The 14070-nt window shown below is 44.4% G+C and overlaps 1 protein-coding gene across 3 annotated transcripts in view; it reads left to right on the top strand.

Moving 5' to 3' along the window:
- The first annotated feature begins 1864 nt into the window (after nucleotides 1–1864).
- The window catches only part of TEX55 (testis expressed 55), a 55321-nt gene continuing 43115 nt past the window's right edge, over nucleotides 1865–14070 (top strand). For all 3 annotated transcript variants that reach the window (XR_012881224.1, XM_075851013.1, XM_075851012.1), the window contains exons 1-3: nucleotides 1865–2106; nucleotides 5237–5286; nucleotides 11135–11905. Coding sequence is in view for 2 of the 3 variants with exons in the window: in XM_075851013.1 (XP_075707128.1) it covers nucleotides 5239–5286; nucleotides 11135–11905 (819 nt within the window). In the remaining variant the exon portion in view is untranslated. The remainder of the gene's footprint in view (nucleotides 2107–5236; nucleotides 5287–11134; nucleotides 11906–14070) is intronic.

Genomic DNA, 14070 nt, shown 5'->3' with positions numbered 1-14070 from the left:
ATACCCTTATGGTACGTCGCTGCTTGTTGTTGGTTCACCTGAGCCACCGTACTATTACGACACAGTGATGGCCCGGGCTCAGGATCTGAGCCGGCGGCATCACTTGCAGGTGTCAGCTGTAATATACACCCCGCTTTAAGATTGGAGATAACTTGGATCCCTGCTGTTTAACCCCTTAGATGCGATTGCGTGGTGCCGATGGGTTGCTATGGCAACCAGGTGCCTAACAATGGCCCCTAGGTCTACCATCACGGAAGCCTGAGAGAGGCACGGTCTAATAGACTGCCTGACAGTTTTACACTGACACCTATAATGCATTGCAATACGGAAGTATTGTAACGCATTATATAAGCAATCGGACAAATCCGATCAAGTATTATAGTGCGACGAAAAAGTTTTGGAAAAATATTACAAAAATATAAGTTAAAAAAAAAAAAAAAGTTGCCTTATTTCCCTATCCCATTTATTGTGGATAACAGTGTAAAAAAAAAACAAAAACGTATTTTGTTTAACGCCACATTTATACCGATCCTACACGGTGAGCGCCGTAAAAAAAATGACTAAGAAAGCCACAATTGCTGTTTTGTGATGTCGCCTCTGAAAAAAACGGAAAAAGTGATATAAAAATAGAATGTAGCCTAAAATAATTCAAATGACTACAGCTCGTCCTGCCGAAGCAAAACCGCCGTACAGCGCCACACGAAAAAATGTTTTTCCTTTTTAAAAAAGTTGGTATGGCCGTATTCATAGTAGCGCACAGAACAACGTTATCGTGTCATTTATACCGCACCGTGAACTTCGGAAAAACAAAACTTAAAAAATGATGGCGGAATTGCTGTTTTTTTCTACCACGCCCCAAAAAAATGAATGCAGACACCAGATGAGATCCTCTAAGGCGATGTTCACGCGGCAAACAAAAAACGGACGAAAACAGCTCCTGATTTTCAGTCGTTTTTTTAAGCAACTTGCGTTTTTTTGCAGCGTTTTTGGAGTTGTTTTTCTATTGAGTCAATGAAAAACGGCTCCAAAAAACGGCTCAAGAAGTGACTTGCACTTGTTTTTTACGGGGCGATTTTTTTACGCGCCGTTTTTATAAACGTCGGAACGGAACGCCGTTTTTCCCATTGAAATCAATGTGCAGATGTTTGGAGGAGTTCGGCCCCGTCATTTGTAGCCATTTTTCGGGGCGTTTACGGCCCGAAAAACGGCTAAAAATAGCCCGTGTGAACATACCCTAAGGCTATGTTCACGCGCTTAGCAAAAAACGTCTGAAAATACGGAGCTGTTTTCAAGGGTAAACAGCTCCTGATTTACAGCCGTTTTTTTAGCAACTCGCGTTTTTCGCAGCGTTTTTTTACGGCCGTTTTTGAAGCTGTTTTTCTATAGAGCCAATGAAAAACGGCTCCAAAAACGGCCGCATAAACAGCCCGTCGGAACAGAACGCCGTATTTCCCATTGAAATCAATGGGCAGATGTTTGTAGTCGTTCTGCTTCCGATTTTTCAGCCGCTACACGTAAACGGGACATGCATAGGCTCCACCCATTTTCACACCCAAAAAGAAGATATTCACCCCAAAAAATTACAATTGGAAGTGATATATTTAATTGTGACTAAAACGAAATGTCCTTCCTACTAATAATAATCAGTGGGGGAATAATATCAGTGATTTGGTCCTGGTTATCCCCAATACAGACTAATTAATCGTAAATCCTGATGTCGTGCCAAATATCGTGATATAACAAGTATAAGTAACGGATATACCGCTATGTATCACGACATCGAAGTCTGTTGCCATGACGACTGAGCGTTATAAAATGATCCCTTTCCGTCGTCATGGTGACGAGCTCGGCGTCCATTCTACGGAAGCCGCTAAAGGACGTTTCAGCGCTCGTCAGCGGAGGAGGGTTTAATCTGTTGCCATGACGACTCAGCGTTGTCACCTGATCTCCTCGGCGGCTTCCCGCTATGAAGGGTCGTCATGGTGACGGTGTGAGCGTCCACACTACGGCGGCCGCTAGAGGACATTCAAGACGAGCGCTCACTTGGAGCCTGACAGGGCGGTCACACAACGAACCTCATCAAGTACGGAGCCGTCCAGGTCGCAGGTACCGGTGGTATTCCGCTGTTATGGCATTGCCTGTAATAGCAGGAGTAGAAATATAGTTGGCAGGGCATGCTGGGACTTGTAGTTCTTCATCAGCAATGGCTTCCTGGGTTACTTTATCCAGGTGATGGTGGTTATGGTGGAGTAATCTGCTCATCTATAATAAATAAAACATGGAAATGTGATAAATTGTAATTTACGATATGAACTAATAAAACCTGCCGCTATTCTGGTACAGGCGTCCGTCATCGTCCACGTGGTTGAGAGATATCGCGCAATTTCAATAAGCACTTTGTAAAATACCATCATTTTTATTTTTTGCCAGTGCGACCACTAGACCGCCATGATGGTCAATCACCTGACCAATTCGTCCAATGGCGGTTTTAATCCGGCAACACCCATTGGACGACTTGGTCATGTGATATCACCGCGGAGTGTGCGGGACCGGGTTACCACAGAGAAATTTCAATGCAGAATTCATTACAAACGTTTAGTTTTTTTTTCTGGTGCAGTTCTTAACAGTTTCCCACATCTCTGCTTGCTGTCAGTGAATGGGACCATTCTTCTTTACATCAATAGGCTGAACACCTGTACAGACCTAAGTCTCTGTTCACATTCTTGCTGTCAGAACCCCCGACTGAACCCCATTATAAGTCATGGGGATCAGTCAGGATTCGTTGGCGGAGGCCATGACGCTAGTATGAACAGAGACTATACTTCACAGCTGAGGGTTTGTTACAATTGTATCCAGTGTAGACAATCCTCTCTGAGCTGAATATTATGGACTCCGGACTGTTACATTGTAACAAAATCGGGACAGCAGAGAGATTTGCACTGCTGATGTATTTAGGCGAAGCAGGGGAGGGCGTCAATATCAGATCGGTGACGCCCGCCCCCCATTATCTGACTGAGGGGGCCGCGACGCTCAGGTCAGCGCCACATCCCCTTCATTATTTACCGGGTACAGCGCCGGACATTTAAAAGTGTCTGGTACTGCAGCTCAGTCCCATTCACTTGCTGCAATACCAGACACAACCACTACCAAATGGATGGCGCTGTGCTTAGTAAACATTAAAGGGGACCACAACAGCCCACTGATCGTGGGGGTGCCGGGAGTCAAACCCCACAGATCTGTCATGTTGGTGATCACACTGATGCCACATTCTCATATCAGGTGGAGGTTGTTGTATATTATTTCCCAGCACATATGAGGGGACAGAAAAACCTAGATATTCTGGACAGCCGGCAGCTATGGGTTCACGTTGAACCCCATTAGTGCAGGGCCTAAGGGGGCGGAGCATGACACAAGGATACAAAGGACACCAACAAGAGAATCATTGTGTCATGCTCCGCCCCCTCGGGCTCTGCATCGGGTGTAACACAGTGTATCAGGTTTGCCAGGCAGCAGCTTTAAAGGGTTTGTCCAGTTTTATATAAATAACGCTGAAACATTGTGTAATGGAACGTTTATTTGTGTTTCTGTGACCACGTTCAAGATCTCTCTTACATTCATTGTAAACCTGTCCTTATACTTCTCACAGCTGAGGGTTTGTTACAATTGTATCCAGTCTAGACTTTTCTCTGTGAGCTAAACAGCCTGGACTCTGCACTGATACATTGTAACAAACTATCAGAAGAGAGATTTGATCATCTGATGTATTCAACTCCTAGAGGATTGTCAACTGGACTTCACTGGAATACAAATCTTAACCCTTTCCCGTCGCTCCACCGGCGATTTATGTCGGGAAAGGGTATTTAAATATGGCGCCCGTTCAGAAGCAGAGAGGGCGCCGTAGCCGCCGGGTATCTGCTTTGTTGCAGAAAATTCTGATCGCAAGCATTTAACCCCTCGGATGTCGGTGTCAGATGTGACCACCGGTATCTGAGGCGGTTTTACTGCCCCTTCCACTTTTTTTTCCACCTGCCCAGTACATCACACCTAATGTTAAATAGCACCATCAGAAAGTACAACTTGTCCCGTAAAAATGAAGCCCTCATATGGCCGTGTCAACGAAAAAGTAAAAGAGCTATGACTTTTTAAAGGCGGGAAGGAAAAAACAAAAGCATAAAAACGAAAATTAGTCCGGTCCTGAAAGGAGGGGGGGGGGGGGGGGGTGAAAGGCTTGTAGATCGAAAGGCTTGTAGGTGGGGGGGGGGGGGGGGGGTGAAAGGCTTGTAGAGGGGGGGGGGGTGAGATTCCCTCCCACATTTACAGCAGCTGTGAGTCAGGTTGCTTTGCCTTATTCACCTTCCTGTAATTCCGGGAAGTGCTCCCTCTGGTGGCCAACATAGGAAAACATGTCAAATTATTATTTAATTTTTAATACTTTCCACCATATGGAAGAAAAAAAAACATACAGCAAAAAACGTAAAAAATATAATAGAAATAAGTAACGACACTTAAAAAAAAAAAGTTTCATTCGCGACACATTCCCTTTAAAGGAGCTCCGGCAGCGACGCCCCCTGCAGGACCGGTTCTCTGACCATATGAAAAAGAAAGCGGCACTTAAAGGGGAAATGCGTTCAAAATGATCTTCTGTAAGGCTGGATTCACACGAGCATGTTCGGCCTGTAAAGGACGGAACGTATTTCGGCCGCATTTCCCGGACCGAACACAGTGCAGGGAGCCGGGCTCCTAGCATCATAGTTATGTAAGACGCTAGGAGTCCCTGCCTCGCTGTGGAACTACTGTCCCGTACTGAAAACATGATTACAGTACGGGACAGTTGTCCTGCAGCAAGGCAGGGACTCCTAGCGTCGTACATAACTATGATGCTAGGAGCCCGGCTCCCTGCAGTGTGTTCGGTCCAGGACTTGCGGCCGAAATACGTTCCGTCCTTTAGGGACCGAGCATGTTCGTGTGAATCCAGCCTTACTGAGAATCTGACACGTGTATTTGTCCCATGTGATCGATCTCCATCCGTACATGGTAATCCGCAGTAGTCACCCGCTTCCTGCAGTGTCTGTTGCTAAGCAACAGCCTGAACGTCTCTCACATTATACGGGATGACGAGGAGGAGTGAGTGAGTGATTATATGCAGTTATTATTATATTATTATATTTTATATCTTTACTTCGCCTTCTTAGTAATTTTATTTTTGTTCCTTTTTGTTCCCCTTTTATACCTGTAGATATGGATGTACCAGAGGGCCCCCTCCCCGAATACTTCTCTCCAGAAAAAGTGAGTCAATCTTTGACATTACAATATCTGACCTTCGATATTATAACACTGATATTATATACAAAAGAGTAGCTCCACCTTTCTGCTGTCATGCATTGCGGGAGATGTAGTGTTAACGTCGCAACCGAGGGCTGCAGTTAAGAGGTATCTGTCAGCACAGTACTGACGGGATCCAAGGGGCCGCATCATCCCCAGATAATACCCAGTAATCTTTTATGGCTCTAATTTGCTGTGCAGGTTAATTCAATCTATTGTTTCCTGTTATCAGCCATTTCAGGTTGGAAAGAGGCCGACTGTAGTGTTCGGATGTCCAGAAAACTCCCTGCCCCCATAATCTCGTATATACCCAGTTCTGAGAACCTCCAGACATCTACCGTATACAGACCATATCTGAGCAATTCTCTAGTCACATCCAGAGCTGCAATCACATGTAGGTTTCCTGTTAGCGCTCAGGTGACATTCTTATATCTGACCGCTGCTCCACGCTTGTGTCTCCAGTATATAGTGCGTGCTCTGCTGTGATGCATTGTTGGAGGTGTAGTGTATTAAACATTACACAATAGACAGATATAGAAAATTCTACATCTCCCACAATGCATTGCAGCAGTGCATTATAGGTTCTGAACTATGCGGTTAGGGGTTCACCGGTCAGGACAGCGCTGGTGGCTTCTAGGTAGCCGCCGGCAGAATCTTGAATGCAGCTCCGGTTGTGACTGGAGCGTAAGAAACTATTTGTTTCCTGGAAAGTTGGGTGACATCCAGCAGTTATGGCCGACCAATACAGCTCCAGCATTGGTTGCCGGGAGTCCTGATTCCTGTAAATCTGTCTCGTTATGCCATGGTGCAGGAGCGGGGGAGGTTTATTGGAAAGCTGGGTGGCAGCTAATGTGCCCGCCAGGGATGTATCCTCGCATAACCAGGCAGATCTGTCATTCAGGAGTCTAGAAAAGCTGGGTAGCAACCTATTGCTTGAAACAAGATTTTACTTTTATTTTTCGCAGTTTTTTTTTTGCATGTTTGTGAGGGCGGCGTTGGCGGTTTGGCGCCCGCTCTAACATCAGTGACTCTTCTCCGGTGATGGATGAGACCGATGGACGATTTTCTCCGAGCAGCGGCCGTCCCGGGTTCTAAAATTGCAGCCCCAGCACTTGGAGACCTGCCGCGCAGATAATAGAAAAACGCCAGAGCGAATCATAAATCCGTATGGCAGAAGTCAGATAGATTTAGGATTACGGGCCGCGTCTCCTCGGGTACACACAAGAATTAACCCCGTCCGCCTCACTGCCCGCGGAGGAAGCGTCCCTGATCTATGCACGCACACCGCTCCTTATATTACGCGGCCGGACGGGAAATGACTTATTAAATCACGCGGCAGCGCAGGCAATTTATTTTATGGTTGGTCCAGGTTAAAAAAAATGCGCGGAAAAAAAATAAATGGCGGACGTTAACCCTTAAAGGATCCGGCTTATTTTGGATTTCAAGACGTGGCATCTACTGTGCGGTATAAATGACATGTTCACGTTATTCTTCGGGTCCGGACGATTACGGCGATACCAAATGTATACGTTTTTTTATGATGTTTTACTACTTTTTTTTATTTTTGAGTAGTGCGGGGGCTTATTTTTGGCGGGATGAGTTGACCTTTGCCCTGGTACCATTTTGCGGTACATACGAATTCCTGTTCGCTTTTTTTATTACGTTTTTGGGAGTCGGAATGAACAAAAAAACGCAATTCCGGCCTCGTTGTTTTATTATTTTTTTACAGCGTTCCCCGTGCAGGATAAATAACGTGATCATTTAATCGTTTTGGTCGTTACGGACGCAGCGATACCGATGATGTGGATTTTTTTCCTTTTATATTTTTGTACATAAATAATTTTTTATTAGGAAACGGCTTTTTATCTATTTTTTTTAATTTTTTATTTTTTTTTATAGTTTTAATATTTTATTTAAAGGGATATTCCCATCGTGGACATTTCTGGCATAACCATCTCTGGGACCCGCACCTATCCCTAGAACAGGGACCTTCTCATCCCCGCCCTTTTTTCTGCCGCTCCAGCCACGAGGTGTCCGTTTTCTGGAGACAGCTGAGCGCGTTTTGCTACGCGGCATCCGGAACTCCCATAGAAGTGAATGAGAGTTACGGAAACAGTGTAGCAAAACGCCCTCGGCTGTTCTAGGAAGAGTCGACCCGCGACAGAAGGTAGGATGGGGGTCAGGGGTCCTCGTTCTAGAGATTGGTGCGGGTCCCCGGACCTATCAAACATTTATGGCATATCTAGTGTTTATGTCATAAATGTCCGAAATCCCTTTAACTTTTTTGATATTATTTTTCAGTGCCCCTGGGGGTCTAAACGATGTGATCGCTCGATCGCTCATATAATACGTTACTTCTGTATTGCAGCGTATTATACAGACATCCTATAAGATGACAGATCTCGGGACATGTTCTTATTCACAACCAGACCGAATGTTTCTCACAGCTGCAGGTTTGTTTCTATTGTATCCAGTCTAAACAGTCCTCTGCAACCTATACAGCCTGAACTCCAGACTGATACATTGTAACAAACCATCAGGACAAGATAGAGATTTGTGCTGCTGATGTGTTCAGCTCACAGAGGATTGTCAAGACAGGATACAATTGTAACAAACCCTCGGCTGTGGAAATTATTAGGTGTGGATATAAACGGGAATATTTCCATTCCCTGACAGCAAGCAGAGATCTTGAAAACGGTAAGAAAGTCTTTTAGAAATGTGCAGATCTTTTCCCTATACAATCATTACGTTTTATTTGCATAAAACCAGAAAATGCCTTTATGGCGATGCTGTTGCGCTAATAACGCTGAACAAGGGGGGAAAACATTGAGACTCGTTATTGGCCTATCAGAGAGCTAGAAAATAGCATATGCCCCTCCCCTCTGTGACCCTTCAGTGGTCACAGGACACACGCCCATGTGGCCCTGACTTCTTAATAGGAAGAGCAGTGCTCTAAGGACTCAGGGGGTCCGGAATAACCTCTTTTAGCCCTGAATTTGCCTTAAAGTGGTAATATATTTGGCACAGTTGCCCAATTTTCAGTTTTATTGGGTATAGAAATTGTTCTAGTCGCAGGTTCCCTTTAAAGGGGTTGTCCAGGATTAGAAAAACATGTTTTTTTTCCTCCCCCCAGAAACGGCGCCACACCTGATCACAGGTTGTGTGCGGTATTGCAGCTCAGCCCCATTAATTTCAATAAAGCTGAGCTGCAATACCGGCCACAACCTGTGATCAGGTGTGGCGCTGTTTCTGGAAGAAAGCAGCCAAGTCCTGGACAACCCCTTTAAATCCACCACCCCTGTGACTGTGTTATCTGCTCATTACACTATGATCCCAGTTGGTCGATTTGCACTGGAAAAACTGCTAATGATTTTGTGTTTGTCGCGGGCTGCGGCGGTGCCGTGTGCCTCGCTATAATGACTGCATGGCACGCAGCGATTGTGATAACGATGCTGCTCCTTCTAGCGTGGAGAGATGATTTCTCTGTGTGCCGTCCTCTGCCCGCATTGGATGAGGAGCCGGGCCGTCTCCGGTATAGAGATGTTTGGCAGTGACGAGCGGTATCGGGCTTTTGTCTCCTGGTTTTAAAATAGCTGCAACAAGGGGGGCGATTCTGCTGCATTTTCCTAAAATAGACACAAGCTATTTAGAAATGCGCTGCATAGCAGCAGATCCCGGCCCGTCCCCGACTGATTATTGTCATCTGTGACTGTTGTGATTCCGGCTGAGAGCGCAGCATTGACGGAGCCTGGAAACGGGACAAGATCTTCTTCTCCGACTTCACAGAAGACAATATCAGTCTTGGTCTCATCATGGGCCAGTCTGTATGAAAAAGAGAGGTCAGCTCCAACCGAATGTCCCGAAAAAAGGGGCGATCTACCGGACTCCCCGAAGAGCAGGCTAATCTCCCGGGTGCCCCACGTTATCGCAACATACCCCCCTCTCCCCGATCCTGCACTCATCTTCACTCTCAGACACCCTGGATGTTGTCTGCAGCAGTAAATTGGACTACAGGATCGGGGAGAGGGGAATATCAGCTGATCTGTATGGTCTGGGGGTCTGTATTTAGGGGGTATTGCATGCGCTCTGTGTTTAGGGAGTCTGGTCTGGGGTCTGTATTTTTGGCGGGGCCCATTTTGATCTTTGCCATGAGGCCCCCCCCTCTCTGACGATAAGTGATTCAATGTTTAGTACCGTAAACAGATCAATTAGCTAGCGAAATATTGCAGCATGAATAATACGACACAGGGGCCCCGAGGGTAAGCTGGGGGCCCACCACAACTAAGAGAGAGACTTCAAAGGGTCCACACAGGGATGGGCAGCGCAATAAAAAAAAAACCCGCAACAAATCTGGCCTCGAGTGCACTGGTTGGTTTTTGGATTCCCAAGAAGCTAAAAGAAGATGTAAAAATAGACGTACCGGCTCTCGTGACATGTACGAGTGGGGGACAAATATGGACATGACACTATTTATAAAAAAATATATTAACACAAATGTGTAAGAACCTAGAAAAACGATTCACATAATCAGATCGCATCATATAAAAAAAGCAAGAGAAAGGAAACAACATAGAAGAAAACGAAAGATAAAAAAAACAAACAAAAAACTATAAAAGTCTTCACAGTTGTGTGTCCAGGAGGCTAGAAGGTCCACCTCGCGGGTATAGACACCCCCCCCCCACCTTTCCTACATACCGATCCTAATGGATGTGAGGGACTATGGATGTGCTGGATATACTGCTAGTGCTGTTACACAGGGGTCCGGAGTGTATGGCGGCCATTGCCAACTAGGATGACCCTCCAGCTGGCCCCACATTCATTAACATAGGCCTCCCTCATATATTTCTGCATCTCCTGTTGATATGGATGTGCTACGGTATGCTGGACTTTCTGCTTATACATTGTATATGGGCCCTGAGGGTAACAGGGGGGGTCACCACCACCTTCATGTCTATTCAGAGTCAAGTGTCAGACTTGTCTATGGAGGGCCCAGAGTTGGACACCTTAATTAACATAGGCCATCCTTTCCTGTTTAGCCCCACCCCTTGTGGCGATCATGCTGCTTCCTGTCTCCGATCATAGAGCACTAGAGATCTACTATTTTGCAAAGATCACAGACCTACACAGAAAACCGTCGAAAAATTATGAGGTCCGTCTAGTAGACTATATACCAGAGATGAAGTGGGGTAACAGATTGTTGGGCGCCAGTAATAGAGGACTAAACCGGCAGACACAAGGAACTGGGGCACAAAGTACTGGAAATATTGGCTAAAGCGGTATACCCATCTTAGGTGTTTATGGCATATACACCGGACATGGCATAAATGTCTGATAGGTGCGGGTTCCATCTCTTGGACCTGCACCTATCTGGAGAACGAAGGGCACACTAGTTTCGGTTACTCCCATAGTAGCAAATGGAGAGAGCCGCGCACCTCTCCATTCATTCTCCATCTGGATGCCGCGACCAGTGGATAGGCCATAAATGCCTGAGATGGCAATACCCCATTAAGGTTCACCTAGGGAACCATTAGGGAGGTACTCTATGATGAACACCTCGTAAATAAGCTCCCGGGCAGGAAGGGACCTACATACTGTTCCTGCACATAGACTATCTGTTGTCTATGTCCACCCTTTTGGTGCCCTATAGTTTGCTGATGGGCACCAGATACCACCTGCAAGAATGCCAATTCTTTACTTCTGGAGTATTTGATGTCATATTGATGTTACCCTGAGATAAGTTTTAATTGTTTATAGTGGTAAGTACGTAGAGTCGGGTTAGTCTTTCTATCTGACTTCTTTCTGTTCATGTCAGGAAGTTCTAATTAACGAAAGAGCAGAAAATGGCCCATCACTAAGATCACCCTCTGAAACCCCGACATCACCACATCCTCCGGATATAACAACGGCTCAACACCACGATGAGGCAACCAAACCGGAAAACCTTGTAGTTCCCTCTGAGGAAAATGGTGAAGATGATGGAGATGGTTCTCCTACGATATTGAATGAGGAGATACCACAAGAAGAAAGATCCCCACCACTGTCCAAGAACCCATCCACGGAGGAAGGACAGGTGGAAGACACCACAAGTCTAGGGCCCTTGCAAGATGGTAACCCCAATATATCTAGTCATGGGAATGGGAAGATTGTACCTATGGAAGATTCCTTAGAAGAACATGGTTTACCCAAGCCTGAGACCAAACATGGACCAATGCTTGAGCTGGACCTAGAAGCCATAGATCTAGTAAATAACTTCGCTCCATCTACTGATGCCCCAGATCAAACAATCCACCCCACAATCCAAGGTCGGGAAACGATCATCACAAATGACTTTGAAGCCAACTCCACCTTGGCCGACAACTCAATACAATCAACCCATATGTCCAACGAAGACGTGAACGCATCACATTCTGCTGAAGATGTCTCAAAAGACGAAACCCCAGGAGGAGAAACTATACAATCTGCTAAGACTCCCGACAAAGAACAGACGCCTCATACAACAGAAAGCATCAAAGATGACATCACACCACCAGTCCCTGACCGGGAGACTATCCCTGCAAGACCATTGCAGCCCCCACCACAGGGGGTAAGTAGACTCCGTCCAGACTATTAGCTAAGTTTGGTATAATGTATAAGACATGACATGTTAAGTGCTGGCCGCAGTATTCTTACAATGATGACTCCATGACTAAGGTCTACGTAGAGTTTTTTTCAAAATCTTATATACTGCCTGAATTCTATAGGACCGGCAATTACTGTGAGAAATTGCTGCCATGTATAATATGGTGAGCTGCTTGGAGGAAAAACTTTAGAACTGCCCAGTCGTTTCCTAAGTGAGTTGTCCAAGATTAGAAAAAAAGGATCTGCTTGGGCCCATGGGCAGCGCCGCTCTTGTCCATGGGCCGTGTCTGGTATTCAAGTAGTCAGTAAGGACAATGGAGCAGATATGCAATACCAGACAAAGGCAATGGGCAAGAGTGGCGCTGTTTGAAGAAAATAGCAGATCCTTTTCTCTAATCCTGGACAAACCTTTTAAATTGTAATGCTTAAACCCTCCACAAAAATATTATATGTGACATTGTAGAGCAACAATCCTAACAGCCTGTTAATCAGGATGTAAAATATCTCTCTGATAATTTAGAGTGCATAAAACTGACTCTTCTAATCGAGTATGACAATTACTCTCTAATAATCAGCATGCACTACAATGACTAATAATCAGCGTATACTACAATGACTCTCTAATAATCAGCATGCACTACAATGACTCTCTAATAATCAGCATGCACTACAATGACTCTCTAATAATCAGCATGCACTACAATGACTCTCTAATAATCAGCATGCACTACAATGACTAATAATCAGCGTATACTACAATGACTCTCTAATAATCAGCATGCACTACAATGACTCTCTAATAATCAGCGTGTACTACAATGACTCTAATAATCAGCATGTACTGCAATGACTCTCTAATAATCAGCGTGCACTACAATGACTAATAATCAGCATGCACTACAATGACTCTCTAATAATCAGCATGCACTACAATGACTCTCTAATAATCAGCATGCACTACAATGACTCTAATAATCAGCATGCACTACAATGACTCTAATAATCAGCATGCACTACAATGACTCTCTAATAATCAGCATGCACTACGATGACTAATAATCAGCATGTACTACAATGACTCTCTAATAATCAGCGTGTACTACAATGACTCTCTAATAATCAGCATGTACTACAATGACTCTCTAATAATCAGCATGTACTACAATGACTCTCTAATAATCAGCATGTACTACAATGACTCTAATAATCAGCATGTACTACAATGACTAATAATCAGTGTATACTACAATGACTCTCTAATAATCAGTGTATACTACAATGACTCTCTAATAATCAGCGTGTACTACAATGACTCTCTAATAATCAGCATGCACTACAATGACTCTCTAATAATCAGCGTGTACTACAATGACTCTCTAATAATCAGCATGCACTACAATGACTCTCTAATAATCAGCATGTACTACAATGACTCTCTAATAATCAGCATGCACTACAATGACTCTCTAATAATCAGCATTCACTACAATGACTCTCTAATAATCAGCATGTACTGCAATGACTAATAATCAGCGTGTACTACAATGACTCTCTAATAATCAGCGTGTACTACAATGACTCTGTAATAATCAGCATGCACTACAATGACTCTAATAATCAGCATGCACTACAATGACTCTCTAATAATCAGCATGTACTACAATGACTCTAATAATCAGCATGCACTACAATGACTCTCTAATAATCAGCATGCACTACAATGACTCTCTAATAATCATCATGTACTACAATGACTAATAATCAGCATGCACTACAATGACTCTCTAATAATCATCATGTACTTCAATGACTCTCTAATAATCATCATGTACTTCAATGACTCTCTAATAATCATCATGTACTTCAATGACTCTCTAATAATCAGCGTTTACTTCAATGACTCTAATAATCAGCATGCACTGCAATGACTCTAATAATCAGCATGCACTACAATGACTCTAATAATCAGCATGCACTACAATGACTCTAATAATCAGCATGCACTACAATGACTCTCTAATAATCAGCATGTACTGCAATGACTCTCTAATAATCAGCATGCACTACAATGACTAATAATCAGCATGCACTACAATGACTCTAATAATCAGCATGCACTACAATGACTCT

This window comes from Rhinoderma darwinii, chromosome 2, assembly GCF_050947455.1.
Source record: "Rhinoderma darwinii isolate aRhiDar2 chromosome 2, aRhiDar2.hap1, whole genome shotgun sequence".
NCBI classification, from domain to species: domain Eukaryota; kingdom Metazoa; phylum Chordata; class Amphibia; order Anura; family Rhinodermatidae; genus Rhinoderma; species Rhinoderma darwinii.
This window is presented reverse-complemented; position numbering and strand designations above follow the sequence as displayed.